General features: G+C 51.2%; 1 protein-coding gene across 4 annotated transcripts in view; it reads right to left on the reverse strand.

The window, feature by feature from the left end:
• Gata3 (GATA binding protein 3) overlaps positions 1–19,594 on the reverse strand; it is a 30,164-nt gene extending 10,570 nt beyond the window's left edge. Inside the window, exons 1-4 of one of the 4 annotated variants that reach the window (XM_050150520.1) lie at positions 19,371–19,594; positions 9,089–9,751; positions 6,195–6,731; positions 517–662 (exon numbers count right to left, since the gene is read on the reverse strand). In XM_050150520.1, the coding sequence (XP_050006477.1) occupies positions 517–662; positions 6,195–6,731; positions 9,089–9,329 (924 nt within the window). In that variant the 5' untranslated portion in view covers positions 9,330–9,751; positions 19,371–19,594. Of the gene's footprint in view, positions 1–516; positions 663–6,194; positions 6,732–9,088; positions 9,752–9,856; positions 9,976–10,111; positions 10,721–19,370 lie in introns of those variants that run through there. The other 3 variants (XM_050150522.1, XM_050150519.1, XM_050150521.1) reach the window with 3 other exon arrangements.
• Between the last annotated feature and the right edge of the window lie 446 nt (positions 19,595–20,040).

Raw genomic sequence — 20,040 nt, forward strand, 5'->3', positions numbered from 1 at the left:
CTACCATACCACTAAGTCCTATCCATCTTAAAGTACTGACACCAGAGGATCAGTCCCACTTCTGCATCTGACACTGCCTCCCCCGAGCCTTCTCCTGCTCCCAGGGTAGGTTCTATGTGGTGCCTGGGATATTCCATTCCCACGTTAAATCTCTGTCCATGACACAATTGGCAAGTCATCCTGCCATTGCTAAGCTTAGTTACTCTATTGGGAAATAAGTTTCAGGTGTGACAGCAATAAGTTAGTAGCCTTAAAATTTAAGAAGTGAAACATGAAAGACAGTACAGAGGTTTTTCTGTATCTAATTTGAAAAAAAAAAAAATTGGAGGAAAAGGGGTACGGGAGGGGGGGATAAAAAGAAGAAAGAGGAGAAAAAGAGAGGAGGGAAAAACTGTCCTCAGCACGCTGATGTGGTTCTGAACTGTCCTGCCAATTTCCCGCAGAAAGCCTTCCTTCCCAGAGACAATATGGAAAACACCAAACAGTGACATGAGTTCAGTCCTTCCAAGAACTCACCAGCCTTCGCTTGGGCTTGATAAGGGGCCGGTTCTGTCCGTTCATCTTATGGTACAGTCCGCAGGCATTGCAAAGGTAGTGCCCAGTTCCATCTCGCCGCCACAGTGGGGTGGAGGTTGCCCCACAGTTCACACACTCCCTGCCTTCTGAAAACAAGATAAGAGATAAGCCACTTATGGACGGGAAGCTTACAAACAGGAGATAACACTTAGAATTATGAGGGAGGGTCTGTGAGATTCCTCCGCGAGAAAAGGCACGTGCCACTGAGCCTGAGGACCTCAGTACCATCCCTGAGCCCCCGCATGGTGTAAGGAGAGAACTAACCCCCAGAAGTTGTTATCCATCCTCCACATATACCCTGACACACACACACACACACACACACACACACACACACGCGCGCACACACACACACACACACCACTGAAATTAGAAGGGAAAATAAAACAAAAACATTATTTGCAAACTCATCTGGACAGGGAAATAGTTCATCCCAGCTCCAAAGTGCTCCAAAGTTCTGACTCTGTGTGACAGACCCCTTACTGTCACAGACGGACTTCAGGTGAGTAGAATAACAGACCCTTGACTCTGACATCTCCCACTTGGTGAGGAAGAGAGAGCCAAAAGGAAGGAGGGAGACCTTCAAACATTTCCCTAAGAGCACGCTGAGTGCGGAACACTCGGGCCACGAGCAAAAGACTTCTTTCATTTTCCTCAGAAGGAAAAGTCAATGAAGCAAGGAATGGGGACCCTGTTGGTCCCCGGGCTGTCTGTACAGACTGACTCAATAATGAAGATTAGGGTAGGGAGAAAGGAAAGATTAATCGATAGATAAACAGATAATAGATGGATTATAGATTGATCAACTGGATGATGATTGAGTAGCTAGAACTTCACATTTTTTTTTTTTTTACTTCCAATAAAACTGTTAAGTGCCCCTAGTTGCAAAGTCATCAATTAAGGCCCAGCAGGACTGACTGAACCTCTAATTCTCAGAGCCTCTCCTTCAGAAAATACCACCTTTGCTGGAGCTTTCCAGCTGCTAGGAGAAGAATCAGAGTTAGACTCTGGCCCCAGCCTGGCCAGCCAAGGGCGGATGGAAGGAAGCACAGTGCAAGCCTTCAGGAAGGCCATCTGCAAGGGGGGAAAAGCCAAGAGAAGAAAGGGCCGCAAGGACAGAATGAAGGTCACACAAAGACTGGGAGAAGAGGAGGGGAGGATGTTCCCCACTCAGTAACTGAGGCCCGACTGCAGTTTCTCTCTCTTTTTTCCAAAACCACAAATAAACAAACAGAAAAACCAGCTTAGCCAGGTTTGTTCACTCCCAGAACCAGGGCTGAATCAGAACAGGGACCTACTTCCAGAAAGTTCCTCAGTAGAAATTGGACAGAGAGACTTCTTTGCAACTTCTGAAAGCGGGAAAGATCCCTTCTAGAAGAACCTCTTCCATTTTGGGGAGTATGGAGTAACACAGTAGCATTCTTGGTTCCTCTGGCCAAGGAGGAAGTGGCCAGCCCTATCCCCTGCTCTAACAGGCAGCTCAGCGGGGGCCACCACAGAGGTGGGTCAATGAGAGGGAGACTCTCTGGCTGGATGGGGCAATGAAGAACAGCCCTAAATTTCCTTGAGGGGCTGAAAGTATAGCTCCAGAGTAGAGCATTTGCCCAGCATGTCTAAGGCACCGGGCTTGACCCTCAGCACTTAAAAGGGGGATCCCTTTGTCTTGAGGGATTAATCAATGACAAATGAAGTAAAGGAAGAAACTCCAGAGGAGCGATCAGGAAGTCTGACTTCCCAGGAAAGGAACAAAGTCTACCTTGGTAGACAAAAGACCTAATGATTTTTTGGAAAGCCCCAGGTCAAAACCAAAGGAACAGGGGGGTGTTCACACCTGTGGACTTGACACCTTCTCCAGGGACAAATTCTTTCAAGTTATCATCACCACAATGTAACTCCAGCCCTCCCTAACAGTGGTCAGAAAACCATGAGAGACATCACGTTTTCCATTTCTAAGGGGGCCGTGTGTAAACCTGCTTTTTCAAATCTGATTTGAACAGAGAATTTTTTTTTAACCATCCAGATTACAAAAAAAAAAAAAAAAAAAAAAAAAAAAAAAAAGGCTTTTAGCATGGGGTCCACAGAGAACTCTCCCCTAGTGTCTAGAGTCTCTGGGACTAGATATAAAATTTGCTTATACATACAGCCAAAGATACTTTCATAGGATCTCAGTTAACTTTTCTTGATTCTCCTCAAAGGTTCTAGAGGGTACTCAGATAATTTTCATGTAGGGCCAAATTCCGATGGCATATGGCCAATGGCTGTGAAGAAGCTGAAGGGATGAGCGGGCAGGCAAAGGGATACCAGCTATAGAGCAATGGCCAGGAGGCCTTGATGTTTTGGCTTCCCAAGTGTCTATTGCTTCCACAGCCCAAATGCTGCGAGTGAGTATGGGCCACAGCCCAGCCAAGGCCTGCTTTTTATCCTGTCTGCACAGGGGTCACTTAGGTCCCCTTCCCTGTATAAGCACTGGGCCGAAAGACAGAAGCTTGCTGCTGACATGTCCCCTGCACCAGGCACAGCAGAAGGGTAGCAAGCAAGCCGCCCTGAGCAGGGCGAATGCCTAGGCACCCTGACGCTGAGGGGATCTCCCAGCCTGTGGCCAGGCTGATTTCCTTTTCTTTGTCAGGTAGGAGGGAGGAAGACAGCTTCCTTTCAGAGGGCCCTTGAAAGCAGAGTGACTAGTTGGTTGCTCTCAGGCAGAGCCCTGCACACTAGAGCAATTTTCTGTCTTGATTCACTCCACAAATTTTCGACTGCCTTGCGTGGGTTTTACTCTTCTCATTTCTCCCTGCCTCGACTGTGACTTCAGCACACAGCCAATTTTCCTAATGGAGGGCCTGACTCCTGCCTTCTGTCTTCCTCTTGCCTCTCCCCCTGTCTGCTGTGAGCTGCCAGGCAGACACCTCTCTAAGGTGACAAGAACCACAGAGCTGTGAGGCCTCTTGACATTCAACAGCCATTTTCAAATGCCCCTTGGGCTTTCGGACTGAAACCCTGAAATTGGGCTGCGTAGGAGCAGAAGGCCGGTAAAGCTATTTTTCTCAGGAAAGTGGAAGGAGGTACCCATATCCAAAAAGTGATCAGGGAAACTGAGAAAAATGACCCTTTAGGGAAAAATAAAAGCAACAACAACAGCTTTGTCTTTTGTTCAGAAAGATAGATACCAGACCAAAAGCAAAGACATCAAGAAAGCAGTGCAGGCCCAGACCACAACCTCAAACGTTTCTCCAAAGGACAGCAATAACCCTGACCTGCATCTCTTTTCTGTCTTGTCCAATAAATGCATCTGCAAAGAGGAAAGAGAAAGGAATGGGGGGAAGAGGGAGGACAGGGAAGGGAAGGGAAATAAGAGAGCACCCTCTCCACGAATTCCCACTGGTCCTCTCTCTGCATACTGAGCGCTTCTAGAAACTTCCCTCTATACTCTCCAAAAGTCCCAGGTCTTTTGCGGGCCAGGGATGCCACTCTTGGTTTTTCTGACTGTGAGAAAGGAGGTGAGAAGGAGGAAGTGCAAAGCCAAATTTCACCCCTTCACCTAAACAAACAAACAAACAACAAACAACTGGGAACAAGGCTTAGAGAAAACCCAGTACTGGTCCTGCTTCTCCCACCCCCACCCCAACCCACCAGCTTAAGGAAAGAGTGAGAGAAAGAAACAGATTAAACCAAGAACAAAAAGTGTGCAAACCTAAGGGGATGAAGAAGAAGCGTGGAAATGAGGGCACAGAAATGAGAGTCTTTGGGAAAGTCAGAGTCCCCTCCCCCCACAGCCACCACACCGGCCTCAGAGCCCAGGCGCTTCCCTGACCTCAGAGCCCCACCAGTACAGAGAATTTTTGTTTTGCTTTGTTCTTAAACCCCATTGCAACCTCAAAACACACGGGCGTCGGTCCTTGATTTCAGCCCTCCAGTAGCACATTAGGAGGCAACCAGTCCTTTTGCCTCTCTCTCTAGTCCGGAGCCTTCACTCCCCACCAGCCCAGCTCTTGTCCGGGCACCTTGGCAGACCACATTGCCCCTCAGCTCTCTCTTCCTCTAGCTTTCTTTTTGACTCTACCAATGAGCTTACCTCCCTTCTCCCTCCTGCCTACTTTCATGTACTGAGCATGCAGGTCTGAGTTTTTCTGTCAGCCTAACCGCATCCGGACTCTATTAAAGTTCCTGGCCCAGGATAAACAATGCAACTGTCGCGTGCAGCCGTCTGAAAATAATTGGATTAGCTAAAACATATCAACTAAATAGAGACAGTCCTGCTCAGGCAGTCAGAGTGAATGTCACCCTGGGAAAAAAAGAAAGAAAAAAAAAAAGAAAAAGAAAAAGAAAGGAAGAAAGAGAGAAAAGCAAACCCTGAAAACTGATCTCCTGGTCACTGGGCTCCAGGCACCATGCCTCTGAAGTATTCCAAACCCAAGCACGGTGGGAAGACCGCTCATCCAGCCTGCCCTTCATAGGCAACTTTTTGACCATAGGTTTTTTTTTTCCTTAATGCAATCTGTGTATCTGGAGTGGCCCACTCAGAAATGAGCACACCTTTGGAGACATAACAGTCTTCACAAAATCCCTTCTGAAAACACCGGTCACACTACACACTCTGGTGACTGAAACGCTTTGTGTAGCCACACACTGAGAATGAATTTGTCTTACTTCTAAAGCAAAGGAAAAACCCTGCCTGAGCATGCGTCCCTGCAATGGCTTCGATAGAAAAAAAAACCTCTCCGCGTGCTGGAAAACACAGTTGGCTTTTGAGGGGCAGGGGAGGTGCAGAGGAAGCGGAAGCGCGCACCTGCAAAATCTTTTTCAGCCTTTCTATCTATCACACCTGGCTTCCAATCAACTCCAGGAATTGGAGGTCCGAAGTGGGGCTCTGGCCCCTGTTCGGACTGAGTGCTCCAAAAGACACTGTGGGGAACCGACTGGGAAAAAGGGGTGCTTGATGGTCCTTTCCTCTGCAGCCCTCAGAAGTTCAGCTAAGAAGAGTCCCTTTTTCATGGGAAGCCTGCTGGTTTTACCAAGTGTCTGCCTCCTTCCCGAATGACACAGACACACGCTTTATTTATATGTATCTCTATAAAGGACAGTCCTTGGCTATAGCCCCAGTGACCCTCTCTGAGGGGAGGGAAGAGGAGCAGTCCGACTGACAGAGGCCAAAGGGGTCATAGAAGGGACCTGTGTTTGTTTAGGTTGGAGAAGGTTTCGTTTTAGCTTTTAAACACTACAGATTTATTCCTGGGGCCTTCCATTTGGTCTCTAAAGGCTAGCTGTAGAATCCAGAAGTCCCTCAGCAGGCAGGAGGAAGGGGCATCCATTTGTTTGTGTTAATCTTTTTCCTTTCCCAGCTCACTTGGATTGGGGGGGGGGGGTTAAAAGTAGAACACACTTCCCCTCTGCAGCCTAAATCAGCAGTTGTTAAGACACCACATTCTTCCCAGGCTGGAAGAATGGAAGGTCTCTGAAGTGCTGGGCGATACCTGTAGGCCTTCCAGAGACTTCCCCACACCCCCCCCCACACACACTTTTTTTTTTAAGGGAAGAAAGACCCCTTTTTTTGCCTTGACCTGGATGTAGAGGAAGTAGGAGGGAGCAAAAGAAAAATTCCCAAGGGTGGAGGCGGCACTTACCTGTGCTGGATCGCGCCTTGGGCCTCGACTTACACCCGAACCCTGTTGGGGATCCTCCCAGCAGGCTGCTGGGTGGGAAGAGTCCGGAGCTGTACTCGGGCACGTAGGGCGGATAGGTGGTGATGGGATGGTGGGCTGAGGACGAGGCCCCTCCCAGGGTGGTCATACTGCCTCGGGAGTGGGACGTCTCCAGCTTCATGCTATCCGGCAGCGGCACCTGATACTTGAGGCACTCTTTCTCATCTTGCCTGGTGGAGCCCGCCGATCCTGGGGTGGACAGCGACGGGTCTGGGGAGACGTCCTTCGGAGGGGTGGGCGGGAAGGTGAAGAGATGCGGACTGGAGTGGCCTGCGGCCAGAGAAGAGGATGAAGCCGGAGGGTAGACGGACAGCGGCCCCGGGGAGCCGTGGTGAATGGACGTCTTGGAGAAGGGGCTGAGGTTCCAGGGCGAGGCAGTGTGGTGGCTGCTCAGGGCTTTGCCTCCATCCAGCCAGGGCAGGGATCCGTGCAGCAGAGGTGGGCGGCATACCTGGCTCCCTGCGACGCCAGCGATGACAGGGAAAGAGAAGAACAGAGAAGAGAACCTCATTGAAAGCTGCTCACAACACACCTGGAGTTTCTATCCCTGGCGCCCCCAACCTCCCAGTCAGCAAATCTCCAGGCCCAACCGAGCAAGAAAGCTCAAACCTACTCTAATTTCGGTGGTTCCAGGAGTACCGGGCCCATGTGCCCCGAGGTGGAAACAGACCCTGTCCACACCCATCAAATCTAAAACGAAAGGCCTGCTCCTAAAATACTCCAGAGGAGTTGCAGGGACGCGGAGAAAGGTTCCATGGCTTATTTGTCCTGTCCAAATTCGCAGTCTAAACCAGATTTCCTGGGGTCTCTCTCTAGAACCTGCCTTGATTTATTGGTTTCTTTCAATGGCCCTGATGCTCCCACCGCAGACTTAATCCCAGCCAGGCTGATAAGAGAGTCAGCATGAGTGATGAGGCCTGAAGGATGAAGTGGGGCCACACCACTCCTCAACCCTAGAGAGAGGCCCAGCTCCCAACACCCAAAGCAAGGAAGGCAGGGTGTATTTGAGAGTTAATTTAGAAAAGTTCAATGCTCGCTTAGAACTGGCAAAGCTGCTTCCAAAAGGCCTGAAATGGAAAATTGCAGAAACATTTTAATTGTCCAAAACCGTGAAGGATCTTCCTCCCTAATTTTCCTTCGCCCTTCCAAATCTTATAGGAAAAGAAGAGGAAAAACAAGTCCCCCTCCCTGGCCCTTGAGACTTTTCTAGTCACCAGGGCAGTGGGTGAATTTTCACCTGAGACACAAAATTCCAGTTTACATGTGTCTTTTAAGCCAAGGATGACTCATCTACAGAAGTTTAGCTTTCACTTAAAATACCCCATTTTAAGGCGTTCCTCTGTTATCCAGGTCCATACTCTCTGCTAGGGGAAACTTTAAATTGCAAGTGCAAATCTACACTCTTATTGATCTTTTCGTCCTATATGCCTGTCTCACCATTTGACAGTCTTGTCAACCATTAAGAGCAATACTGAAACTAAAATCTTTAGCTAGAGGAAGGGGAGGGGAGTCAAAAGAGCTGGAGAATTCTCTTGAGCGCCAAGGGTTAAGGTTCTTTTTTTTTTTTTTTTTTTTTTTTGATGCAGGAAGTAGTATAGTAAATAACGTTAGGTCTGATCTACCTCATTTCCACTCAACTGCTAATCTGCACACAACCAGAGCAAAGAGCGCCGCATCCGCAGAAATGACTGTTTAAGACCTGGAGGCTGTGAGGCAGAGGACGCCTGCTGCCAGAGGGGCTGTGAAAACGGCGCCAAGGCTAGCTCGGAGTAGGGAGACCTGAGCAGGCGCAGCTGACTGAGAAAGCCACACGTTTTCCTCCCTTCCAAGGTGTTGCTCCTCTGAGCACAATCTCACAGCTGGGAAGTGTTAAGGGTCCCCTGTCTCAACCACACAAGGCTGGGTTTCTTCCTTTCTTTTTCTTTTTCTTTTTCTTTTTTAAACACCTCCCCTCAACTTCTCAAGGTAAAATGGTTTGAGAGAGACAACTGGAAACTCTCCTACTTAAAAAGAAACTTTGGTGTATCCTAAATATCTTTGAGGAGTCCATAGGAACTACTGTAGGCCAAAGGAGAAATTAAGGCCAGGGTTGCTGGCAATTAAGCATCTAAAGCAAAAACGTAGGAAAATTCTGTGTAGCCGGGAGTCTAAGCAAACCTGACTTCTCTTCGACTTAAAGCTTCTACCTCTTTTCTACCGTGTCAACCACCAGATTCTCTTCCTCAAGCCACCAGGAAACCTGCGTAAAACTCAAATGCACTAGTTTTGGGGAAAAGGCAAAGAAAGTAGAAATAAATACATGTGTTTGGGCTTTTCTGAAAATATAAAAATTAAATATAAAAAAAAATCCAATTGCAAGGCTATGGCGAAAGACCCCTTCCACTAGGTAGCTAGAAACTGGAAGCCCTTCAGAGGAGCCCAGTTCCAGGCCGGCTTGGCCAGCGCTGGTACTTGGCCTGAAAGGCTCAGCGTGCGCGGCGGGCGCGTGCAGGCACAGCTTGAGATGTCCCCTCCTGCAAAATCTGCAACCAACCGCCTGAGGATCAGGGCTGCGTCTAGGGGCCTGCCAGGTGAGTGCCTGGCCCAAAGGACACCCGCAAAGAGAGGCGCCTGCAGCACACTTTAAAAAACACTCTCCCAAAGAGCAACACTGCTTCCTCGCCCATTTCCGGGCCCCAATTTTTTTTTTTTTTAAATGAACTAGTGACACACTTAAGGGCTTTTGCTTGCTCTGCCCAGCCTGAGTCTCTGGCTGTCTCCCGGACCCAGGAAAACGGGAGCGGATAGAGAGGATTCCTGCACCCAGGTGAACTTACCGTGGTGGGTCGGAGGATACCTCTGCACGGTAGCCCTGACCGAATTTCCGTAGTAGGACGGGACGTGGTTGCCTTGGCCATCGATGTTAAAAAGTACGTCCACCTCTTCCGTCAGGGGGTACTGAGCCGGGTCCATGTACGAGTGGCCGAGGCCCGGGTGGTGCGTGTCCGGGTGCTGCCCGTTGAGGACCGCAGGGTGGTGGTGGCTCACCCAGCGCGGCTGGTCCGCAGTCACCTCCATGTCCTCGGCTGTGCTCGCGCCCTCTCGCCGGGCCCGGAACCCTCGCGGATAGAGGGAGGGCTGTCGGCCTGGGAGGTCCGCGGACTCCTGCCGTCGGAAGCCCAGTAGAGGGGTCGTTTAATGGTTTGTTTGTAGTGAAGTGGGTAGGAAAGGTGAGCAAAAAAAGAGGATTTAGGGGGGAAAGAAAAATCTTTGTGGGATAGTTTGAAAAAAAAAAAGGAAAAAGAAAAAGAAAATGGAAGAGAGGGAGGAAGGAAGAGGGAGCCCACCTCCCTTAAAAAAGTAAAAGCGGCGGAATAAAGAGGCCAAATGAAAAAAATAAAAATAAAAAAGGGATGAGGAAGAAAAGACGCTGCAATCCAAGTGTGGCCACACTGCACACTGGTTCCTCGGCTCTCAGAGACGGTTGCTCCTCCGGTCACCTGCAAAAGAGAGAAGAGTAGAGCTGGATGAGCTGTAAGTACTTTAAACACCTGAAATTCTGCAGGGCGCTAGGTCTCCTGGAGCTTCCCGCAGGGCCGGCTCACCCAGGACGTGCACACGCACGCGAAGACCCGGCGGGAGAAAAAGCCAAGCTCCCCAGCACATCTCGCAGGAGCCCGGGACTGACTAAGCAATTAAAACTTAGGGACAAGTCCTCCCTGGAGGACACCGGCCCCCGGATCTTTCCTACCACTACAAATCCTCCAAAGGAAGAAAGTTGAGCTTTAAGTTTAGAGGGGGGAAAAGTCCCTCCACTTAGAGGGAGGGGGATTAAAAAAAAAAAAAGTCACAATACCGACCTGAGTAGCAAGGAGCAGAGAGGAGGAGGAGGCGTGTGACCTGCCCGGTCAGATTGCGTAGCTCTCTATGTCTCGCTCCCTCAGTCTCCCTCTCTCTCTCTCTCTTTCTCTCTCTTTCTCTTCCTCTCCCACTCTCGGAAATTTTTTTTTTTTTACAGGGAATGCATTCTTTCTGAAAGTATCAAGACGGCGCCAGGCAGCTCAGTGTTCGCAGACAGCTGTGGCGCGACGCAACTTAAGGAGGTTCTAGTGTCATCCGCGCCGAGGGGGAGGAGCCTGGCTCTGGCAGGAGGGGACACGATCCCTAGCACAAGGAAACTGCAACCCAAACCCGCTCCAGGACTTCACCCCCACCCCATCCCCCCCCACCCCCTCACACCGCCGCCCCTCCTCCCGCCCCACCACTGACCGGAAAGGGGCGCCGCCAGGAGCCGCCTAGGGCAGAGGGGCCGCGGGCAGGGTGGGCGAGGCCGGCCGGGGCTTGGGGCGGAGGGGACAGGCAAGTGGGAATTCGCGCTCTGGCCCTTTAAATGTAGCAGAGCCGATTCATTCGGGCTCAGTAGATTATTCCGAACCAGTGAAACCCGGCCGCCCCATTCATAAAGCTAATTTCCATAAGCAGACTTTTCTTTTCCACACTTCTTTAAAATGAGCAAACTTTGAAACTGGGATTCAAGCCATAGTATTTTTCAGATCATATCAACTTGGAGGCTATGTGCATGTAAAGCCGATCAGTAAAGTTTCATGTCAAAATAAATGAAGGTTTGCTTCCCGAACCAGTTTCCCTGGGGGCTGATGAATCGCGCAGAGGACCTGGGCTTTGATTCGGTCGCCCGCATTGTTTTTGTTAAGGTCTCCGCTTACTTTCACAAACCTCTTCAGTGTGAACAGCGTCAGCTGTTGCAGCTGTCTTTTTCAGATCTAATGATATAATCGATGTGTGCTTCTGACTTGAGTGACAACATGATGCATGGAAAGCCGGGTGGGCGAGACCCAGGCTCACTGGTCCCCGAAGTACGGTGTTTGACTTGATCTTTTACTCGGGTGGCCTAACTTTTCCCTTCATTCAGCTCGGGGCCCTACTCACTCTGCCTTCCACCCGAGAAACACGGTCCCCTCCACAGACCCTAACCCTGACCTCTGAGGTGAGCCCCAGCAGCAACCAGCCTGGACTCGGTAGTCTCAGGGCCAGGGTCTGTTGGGTGGGCAGCCTGCTGACGCTGGGAGAGCTGCCGCAAGACGCCCCCGTGAGGGGCGGGGCTAGACGAGGGCGGGACCATTGTAAAGGCCAATCATTGGACGAGACCAAGACCGGGTTGCAATCGCCCCGCCCCACGGGTTTCAACCTCTGCGGCCCTGTGCGGTCTTTTGAGTCACTGCATCCCCTAGTGGCGTAAAGGTTTCTGCAGCCTGGGTCCGGAAAATAGCCCGGACGAGGCAAGGTCGGGCGGGAAAATACTTTGGGTGCACCCCAATGCAGAGTACAAGAAGGTGATTCTATTCCAGGGCAGAGAGCTGCAAGCTTGTAGGGTTACTGGAATTGACTCCTTAAAATGTCCCACTAACACAAAACTTCAATCCCCTTCCTAAAAATCTCTAAACAACTCCTGTCCTACTGTGGATAAGAAGCATCAATGTCTGCCTTGTAGCCGGTATGGGGGGGGGGGAGTGCGTTCTTTTAACAGCACATCCCTTGAAGAAGACAAGTAAAATTTATTTGCAAATGTGCCCTGCGGACTTGGGTTTGGTGTTTCTCTTGACTCCTCATCTTTTTTTACATTTGATCTTTGTTCGAAATCCAGGCTGAATTTCTAAATACAAAACATGAATTTACCTATCTTTTTTTTAATAAATAAATAAATCTCCCTCCTGAGTTTATCCTAAACCCCTTGGTCTCGCGTTTCTGAGGCGACCCAGTCTTTGAATATCGATTTTTACTTTCGCTCTTTGACCAACTCATCTCTCCTGGGCCAATCAAGCTGCCAGCGTCTCATGCAGCTCACGGCGCTCTCAAAACCTTTTAATTATTTAGTTGCTGTCTAACATTCGCCGGAAACCACTCCATAAACAAGCAGAGAGGACCGCACACACATTTTTGCTAAGAGACCCGGGATTAAGATTAAGGATGGGAGTTAAATTTAAAAAAAAAAAAAAAAAAAGGTGGTGTTCCTGTGTCGCTGATGAATCGTGTAGGATACCAGCTTGACCTTAGTTCACAGTTTTGAGAAAAAAAAATCAACAACAACAAAAAGCAACTAAGTGTTAACTCTTTGGTCCTGATCATCGAAACCTATAAATAAAAAAAAAAGCAAAATAAATCCTAAACAAAGCTGCTGACGCCAAGACTTGAACGTGTTAATTTATACGGCTTAGAACTTACTTTAGAAGACTGAAAAAGAAAATGTTTCTGAAAAGGAAGGCTTCCCTATTAGGGGCTCCTCTCTAATAAATTTGGTAGTGGGAACGGAGAGGATTATTCGTTTTAATTTAATCACCAGAGGAGCTACGCAGGGATGCAGAGGGCATTCCTCTGCCTTGGAAAAATAAAACATCTAGAAGGCCCCTCCAGGTCTGAGGTAGTTTAGGGCTGGCAGAGGAGGGTAGGGGGCCTGAAGCTGGATGCCCCGGGTAATGGAGCCAGCCTGTAGGGGGTATTTAACTTGTAATTCCCAGCCGGTCCGCCCCTGTTCCCGGACTGACAGTGGGTAATTGGGAAAGAGGACGTTGCTCTTTTGATGGCCCGCGCCGGCCAGTCTCGCCGACGCCACACTGGGTTTGACGTCACGGGCCCAGCCCCAGAGTCAGAAACACAGAGCAGGGTGGGGGGGGGGAGGAAAAGAGAGGAGAGGGCTACCGGGGAGGGAGGGCCGAGGTCGGCTCCGGGACCCACCGGGAAGAAGGGGGAAGGGATCGAGTCCGGAGAGGGAGGCTGCGATGCGTGGCCTGAGGCGGAGAGCCGGACTCCGGGGGTCTGGGCCAGGCCAGGCGCCGGTCTGACCCGCCTCGCTCGCGACTGCAGGCCGGGCTTCCTCCTCCCCTGGCGGGTGGCGGGGGAGGGGAGGGGGCTTGAAGTCGGAGGGAAAGGGTGGTCCGAATCCTCCAGTTGCCAGAGCCTCCAAAGCTGATCCGGGCCTCTTGAGGGGACGCCTCAACGCCCTCCTGAAGACCTGAGATGACACCCCAGACACCCCGCCCTTGGCTCGGTGTTGCTCGCTCCCCCTATTCCCCAGGAGCATCTGGCGAAGCTGGGGGAAAGGCAAGAGAAAGCCATCAAGGAGCCTGTTGTTGCCGCGGCTGCCTAGAGCCTTTGGCTCCTCTAGTTCCTGAGGCCTCCCACAATAGGGTAAGGGGCTGACCAATGATCTGGGTACCTGGCGACCCAGCATCCTGAAGCCGAGAGCTCTACTGGGGCCAACAAGAAGCCGGGACCTGGAGCTGTGTGTTGGGTGGCCCGAACCAATTTGGCCTATCTGAAACCCCAGGCCTTGGGGCTGCAGCTGTAGGCGTCAAGTTGAGCAGGGTATGTGTGCCCTCTTGGGGAAAGGGTTAGAAATGGATCTGACTTTCACTATGCTTGGAGTAAGCTGGGGCACCCCCCAAAACACACATGCGCGCGTGCGCGCGTACACACACACACACACACACACACACACACACACACACACAAATACACACAAACGCTTGTCCATCTTCAGATCCCTCCCATTTGCCTTCCCTGGGGCTTTGAGACCCCCATCCCTCTGGAAGTAGGCACAGTCTGTCCCATTCAAAATTCTGAAGCCCTGATTGCAAAGAGGCTAAAGGTGACTGGGCCACAGACCGAGAAGGTAGAAATCCACGCAACTTTCGTCACCCACCCGAGCCTGACTCTGAGAGAGGGCAGGCGAGCTCCGCGGGGCCGAGATGCGGAAAGATGCTACCTTAGGATTTGAGCGCTGCCAGCCAGAGAGTGACCAGCAAAGCCAAACCTTGGGAGTCAAAGTACTATAGTTACTAATCCTGGGCAGGGGTAGAGAGCACGTCTCGGAATGCCTAGGGCAGTCATTTGAGCTTGTTTACTTAAGGATTTGCAAGCGGAGCGCGAGCGGAGTAGTAGGATACTCCTAGAGGCAGCAAATATTTGCAGGCTGAAGAACGAAGCAAAGCGGGGCCGAACTGCCTTGTCCCTCCCACCAGGAGCCACGGCGCCGGCCTGGGCGGACCTGAGGGCGCGGTTACCGACTGAAGTAAAGCCCGGAACCTGCGGGGCTGGGAGGTCGGGGAGAGCTCCGAGCAGCACCGAAGGCCAGAAACCGAATGAATGCACAGCCCCGGGCCCGGGCGAGCCGAGGACTAGGGGAAAAGTCCCTTCCCATTCCAGCTCTATCAATCTTCCTTTGATGCGATCGATCAATAAAAACGAAGTGAAAAGACCGTGGTCGCTGTGAGTCGGGGAAGGAAGAGGAAGCCAGAGGTATCCAGGCCGGCGCCGACACCCCCTTACCAATCCGGTTCTTAACCTGGAGGTCTGCAACGCCTCAGACTGGGGAAGCAGGGCGGTGGCGAGAACCCAGGGCGACGGCGCGGGGCCTTTAATTGGGTGTATCCGTTTTAACAGTGGCCATTGTTGAAGCAATTAGCGAGAGACAATAACCACCAAGACGCGTTTAATTCGATTCTGTGCACGCTGCCATCCCGACTCGGGCGCAGCGATAGACAGGCCGGGGATAACCGGGAGAGTCTGGTTGTGAAGGTACCGGTTCGGTTCCTTGATCATTTTGTCTTAGGCATGGGAGTTGTAAAAGAAAGACGGGGGAGCCAGATCTGCCCCAAGCAGGCCACGGTGAGAGAATCGTCCTTGGTCTTGCTAGTCCCCACTGGTCACCCCCCGGACCACTGTTCCTTCTTGGAGCGTGGGTTGGAGCTGCGGCCGCCGCGTCAATCCACAGTGCCTGTTTGAGGGAAAAAAGCCAGGAAGGCTGGGACATGAATCCACGTCTCCTTTCAAAAACCTACATCCCCGTCTCGGTTCCTCGAACCAAATCCGAATTACCTTCCCAATCGGGGGAGGAGCAAAGGAGAGACCCCAGCTCGGGTCGCGTAACACACCTCCTTCTCTGGAGTCAACCCCACTACCCCCTCCTCCGTTTTAGCCTCCGGATTAGGTTACCCAGGCCGGGCAAGGATTTTTACTGGATACGAGAATAGTACAGGTAAAGCTGTATAAACAGTTCTCCGACTGCGGGGCAGGAGGGTTATACCGGGGACACAGCCCCAAGGCGCCACCGGCCAGCCTGGCTTGAGCGGACCAAACGGCTGGGGAGGCCGCTTCGCCTCGGCGACCCGGACCTCACAGGTTAAAGACATATTACGTATCACTGTAGCTTTCATCGTGTTCCCTTTTCTCCCCACCTCCACAAGAGCTGAAATACAGAAAACAGAGCAAAATCAAAACGTGGTAGGAAACGAGTCAGGCAGTGGGCCATACTGGCTGAGGCTGCTCATCAACGGAGATCCTTTTCCAGTTAAAGCAGTAGACAGGGGACTTTAGTGATGTAGAAAAAGAAAGACCCTAAAATTTAGTAACTGGCCACAAAAGGATCTGGCACTGGAAGCCTCCAGGTTGGTGGGGGTGGGGAGACCCATGGGAACTTGGATGGAAAGGTTATGCACCCACAGACCTCCCGGTTCCCACACCCACCCGCTCCGGGTCTGGAGTCCACCTTCCAAGCAAAATGAGCCACTGTTTTGGTTATGTGATTTGATTTGACTTTTCTTTTTCTTTCTTTCTCTCTTTCTTTTCTTTCCTTTTCTTTTTTGCTCATTCATCTATAACAGTTTAAACACAGGCGAAAAGTCCAGGCCGGGAACAGCAGCGATCGACGTCGAGAGTCTATAAGGGAAGAGATGCTCTCTGGGCGATTACCCAGTTCGCAGTCCTCCCCCAGCCCAGCCCGGGCCTGCGCCTTCAGCTTCGAGGGATTCTGGCCCTCCCTCAGCCACTACTATCTCACCCCCCCCCCCGCTTGAGAAAACCCCTGATTACAACGAGATTTTTTTTAAAAAGGTAGAGGTGAAGCGGAAAGGGGCAGGCGGACAGGGAGAAGACCGGGGATTTCTGCTTTCGAACAGAACAAAGCACACGTGAGGGGGATGGTAACTGGGGAGCCCTCGCCTAGGGTGGGAAGAGAAAGAACTCACCCAGAAAGGGAAAAGTGTACACTTTTTAGCTCTCCTCGGGTCCTAGCCCTGGAGGCTTAGGAACCGTGGGAAAGAGGAAGGGATGTGGGTGACCCATTGGGACGCGCAGCGCCCCCCCCCCACCGCGCGCGCGACGGCCGCTCCCCTGACCTTCGACGACATCGTTAATTTTTTGGGGAAGATTCAGCGCTTCTAGACCCGGCCTGTTCCCACCGAAGCCCCAGGCCCCACCTTTGAAGCACCCAGGATTCTGCCGGGCATCCAAAAAAATCCGGAGCCAGGTGATTTGGGTTTGACCACTTGAACACACAGGCCTCTTGGTCTTAGAAGAGATGTAAAGACATGAGACTGAGGAGGACCAGCCTTAGTCAACTGCCCTATTTCATTCCTGACCCCCCCCCCCCCCCGTTCTCCCGACTGGTTGAGGCACCCCCCCCCCCCAGTTCCCAGCACCTGCTTCAGCCTACTCTTCTCCTGCGCTTTGGTGGTTTCAAGAGGAGAAAATGGACTATATCTTGGAGATGCTGGGCTTTTACTTCTCTAGATTAGCCTAAGGAACTGAAATGCCAATTGTTAAGGGACAGTCCACTGAGGACAAGGACTGAAGCACGGGGAAGGAGGGCTGTAGGGAATTCACAGCAAAGGTAGGAAAATAGGGAAGGACAGGCGATTCAGATCCTGAGGGCAGAAGATGGCCTCTAAAAAGCCTAAAAAAGCAGGGAGTCTTTAGTGTCATCGAAGGAGCTGGTAACCCCCATAGAAAATGCTGTGCACTGTGCTTATGCCTGTCACCAAGGCGCAAAACCAAGACTTCCCGGCATCATCACCGGCTCTTTGACCAGGGCTTCTATTAGCCTGCCTGCCTGCCTGCCTGCCTGCCTGCCTGCCTGCCTCTCCGGTCCAGATCCCGGGCTTGCTGGACACCCTCCACATCCTGCGACCTCATGAACTTCAGCAATTTGTTACATAAAATAAAGCAACCACCAGACCCACGTGCTCGCTCATCACTAGCTGGTTGCAGACTCCCTCCTCCGGACAAACCTAGACCTGGAGAGGGCACTCACCCCAAAGCACCCTAGTCCCAGGCCACCCCGCAGGAAGCACAGGAAGACTCCCTCCCCACAGTTAGTACGTCTCCCTGTGTATTCCAGCCATCCGTGATATGCAGAGGGAATGATCAGAAATACTGGATTGGGACACAAAGACATCCCTGTAAAGGAGCACATACTGGAGGGTGACATGGCTTGGTCACGAGAATAAAACAACCCTCCAGGGGTCGCCTCGAGATTGTTAACACAGCCCAGGGCTAAAGAACAGGTTTCCCCTTTAGGTCCCACTCAGTGTCAGAAATCCTTATTTACTCTATCTCAGTCTTCACTAAGGGGATACAAACTGCCCTAAGGTGATGGAAGCCTTGGGACTCCCACATCCCTGCACCTTCCCTGGGCCTTTCTGTATGGCTTTGGTCTATTGGCACACCAATAGGAGGGATCTATCACCCTCATGCCTGCATCCATCCCTTCACTGCACCTCTGCCCGACACCCACCACCTATGTGTCCTGCAAGAAGGCAGGGCATGCAGATTTCCCTGTGCCCCAGCTTTGTATTGTAACAGGAAAGGACCAGGGAATCCGGGGCTGCTGGAAATTACAGTTTAGGTAGACCACCAACATGCATGGCATTCTCTAAGCACTGTTGTGTCCTCAAGCAATTAACATTAGGCCTCACTGAGCCATTGGTTTGAACCTTGAAGCCTTTGGTTAAATCCTAAGTTAGAAAGCAATCAAGAATCATAGTCTATTGATACCTACGGTCTCAGTCTATCAGAACAGAAATGACATCTAGACCTAGTTCAAAGTGATGGAGACATTTTTGTTCTTGGGGGTGGTGCAACCATCTTATGGGAAGCCCTCTTCCCCACAAATATCAAATTGGGCAGCCAAGCATCTTACCTAGAAATACCTAGAGGGACTCAACCTGACTGACGGAGATTCCTTGGCCAGCAACAACATGTCGCTGGAGGGACAGCCCACCATCCCTGAAGAGTGAGTGGATGGGCCACGGAAAGGCTACCTTCATTATTTGTCCCTTCTGAATCTCTCAAACCATTATTTCAGGATCCTGTTGTGTTCTTTAAGAGGAGGAGAGGGCCAAGAACTATGGGAAATAAATGCAAGTCAAGAGGGGGATGCAGTGAGCGAGCTTACTTCATTTTCACTCGGGACAGACTCGTACTCAGCAGTTTATCATCCTGCTCTATTGAAGAAATAACATTTTCAAAGCAAATGCTCCACTCAGGTCTACCGTACTTTCCTTGCGCTTTAAAGTTGTCCCCTCTCCCCTTTTTGTGAGAGCATATATTTCTCAGTGGCATCTTGGAGGTCCGATGTCCCGGGAGAAAGTCCAAATCTTATTCCCTCTGCCCATCTCGCTCCATGCAACCCTGGTCACCCTCTCTGGGAAACGGTCGGTTTCCTCTCCCACCTCAGGGTGCTTCTGTAAGCAAGGACACCTACCAACCTACCCACCACCAGCTACCCTGAGGGGATGCCAGATGCCGACACATCTGGGCTCCAACTTTATCTCACAGTGCACATCTGTTTCTTAAATGATATGCAGAGACAATGAGCCTAAACATACACTTGTAAGCAGAGGAAAATAAACATGGGTTTCACACTTGGACACCGCGGCCACCTTTAGAGAAGGCTCCCGAGCAGATGGGCGGTTTCTTTCAGTGTCCTGTCCCCCCATGCAGTGAAAAGCTCATATCTGGAGCCCCTTCCCAAGCATTCCCCCACCAGCTCTTATTTGTCTGTCCAGTTTTTCTTTGCACCCCAAGTTCTATTAGTTCCTTCCTCCAAACAAGGACATCCACACACTCTCACACGACGATCACCCAAGGTCACTGCAGAAAGCCAAAGATTTTCGGTGACCAGATAGAACAATAAAGGACTGGGGGTCTAGTTCACTTTCTTCCAGAGACAGCTGTCCCCACGGGGGAGACCTCCTCTTAATTCTCTCCACGTGGAGCAGGGAGAAGGAGAACAGAAGAAAGGGAGAGAGCTATGTACTCACTGACCTGGGCAGCTCTCTCCCGAGGGCCAGCTGGTTTTTATTTTTTCCACCCGCCTTGCTGCTGGAGAGCTGAAGGTAGTAATGACAGGCAGGCTTCACCACGGTTGCCGACGCTCCGGAGCTGCAGTCCTCAGCGGCTGCTCCGCTGCTTCTCAGGCAGGCTTCCAGCCAGAGGTAAAACCTGGCTGCTGTGAATCCTTGCTAAGAGCCCCCTCCCCTCTGCCTTCCTCGGCTCACTGTAGACAGCAGAGCTCTTCCGGGTTGCAAAGGGGTGGGGAGAAGGGGGGGAGGGAAGAAGAAAGAGGGAGGGAGGGAATGAATAGCACCCCCCCCCCTTTTGCAAACACACAAACCGCACATCAGAGGTGTGTGAAACTGAGAGAGTTGGAAGGGGTGGGGTGGGGGGCAAGAATGATCGCCTGAAATGTGACCTGCCTCTGGCAGCCCGCTGTTTTCGGGGAGGGTTGGAATTAACACTATAAATGTCACTGTCCTGTGGACTGGGTCATTGCCATAGGTATAAACATGTTTGAAGCATTTCCCTCTCACTTTTGAATAAATGGGGGTTCAATCGCTTCTAAGAGCTCAGCCAAGTAGGGACCATCGCACGCAGAGTCAGCAAAGCAAACTAGTGGAAGTCTTCAAAGTGCTTTTTTTCTACAGTTTGGCTTCAC

Source organism: Alexandromys fortis, unplaced genomic scaffold (assembly GCF_014885135.2).
Source record: "Alexandromys fortis isolate MF-2015 unplaced genomic scaffold, M_Fortis_MF-2015_v1.1 scaffold_69, whole genome shotgun sequence".
Classification (NCBI taxonomy): domain Eukaryota; kingdom Metazoa; phylum Chordata; class Mammalia; order Rodentia; family Cricetidae; genus Alexandromys; species Alexandromys fortis.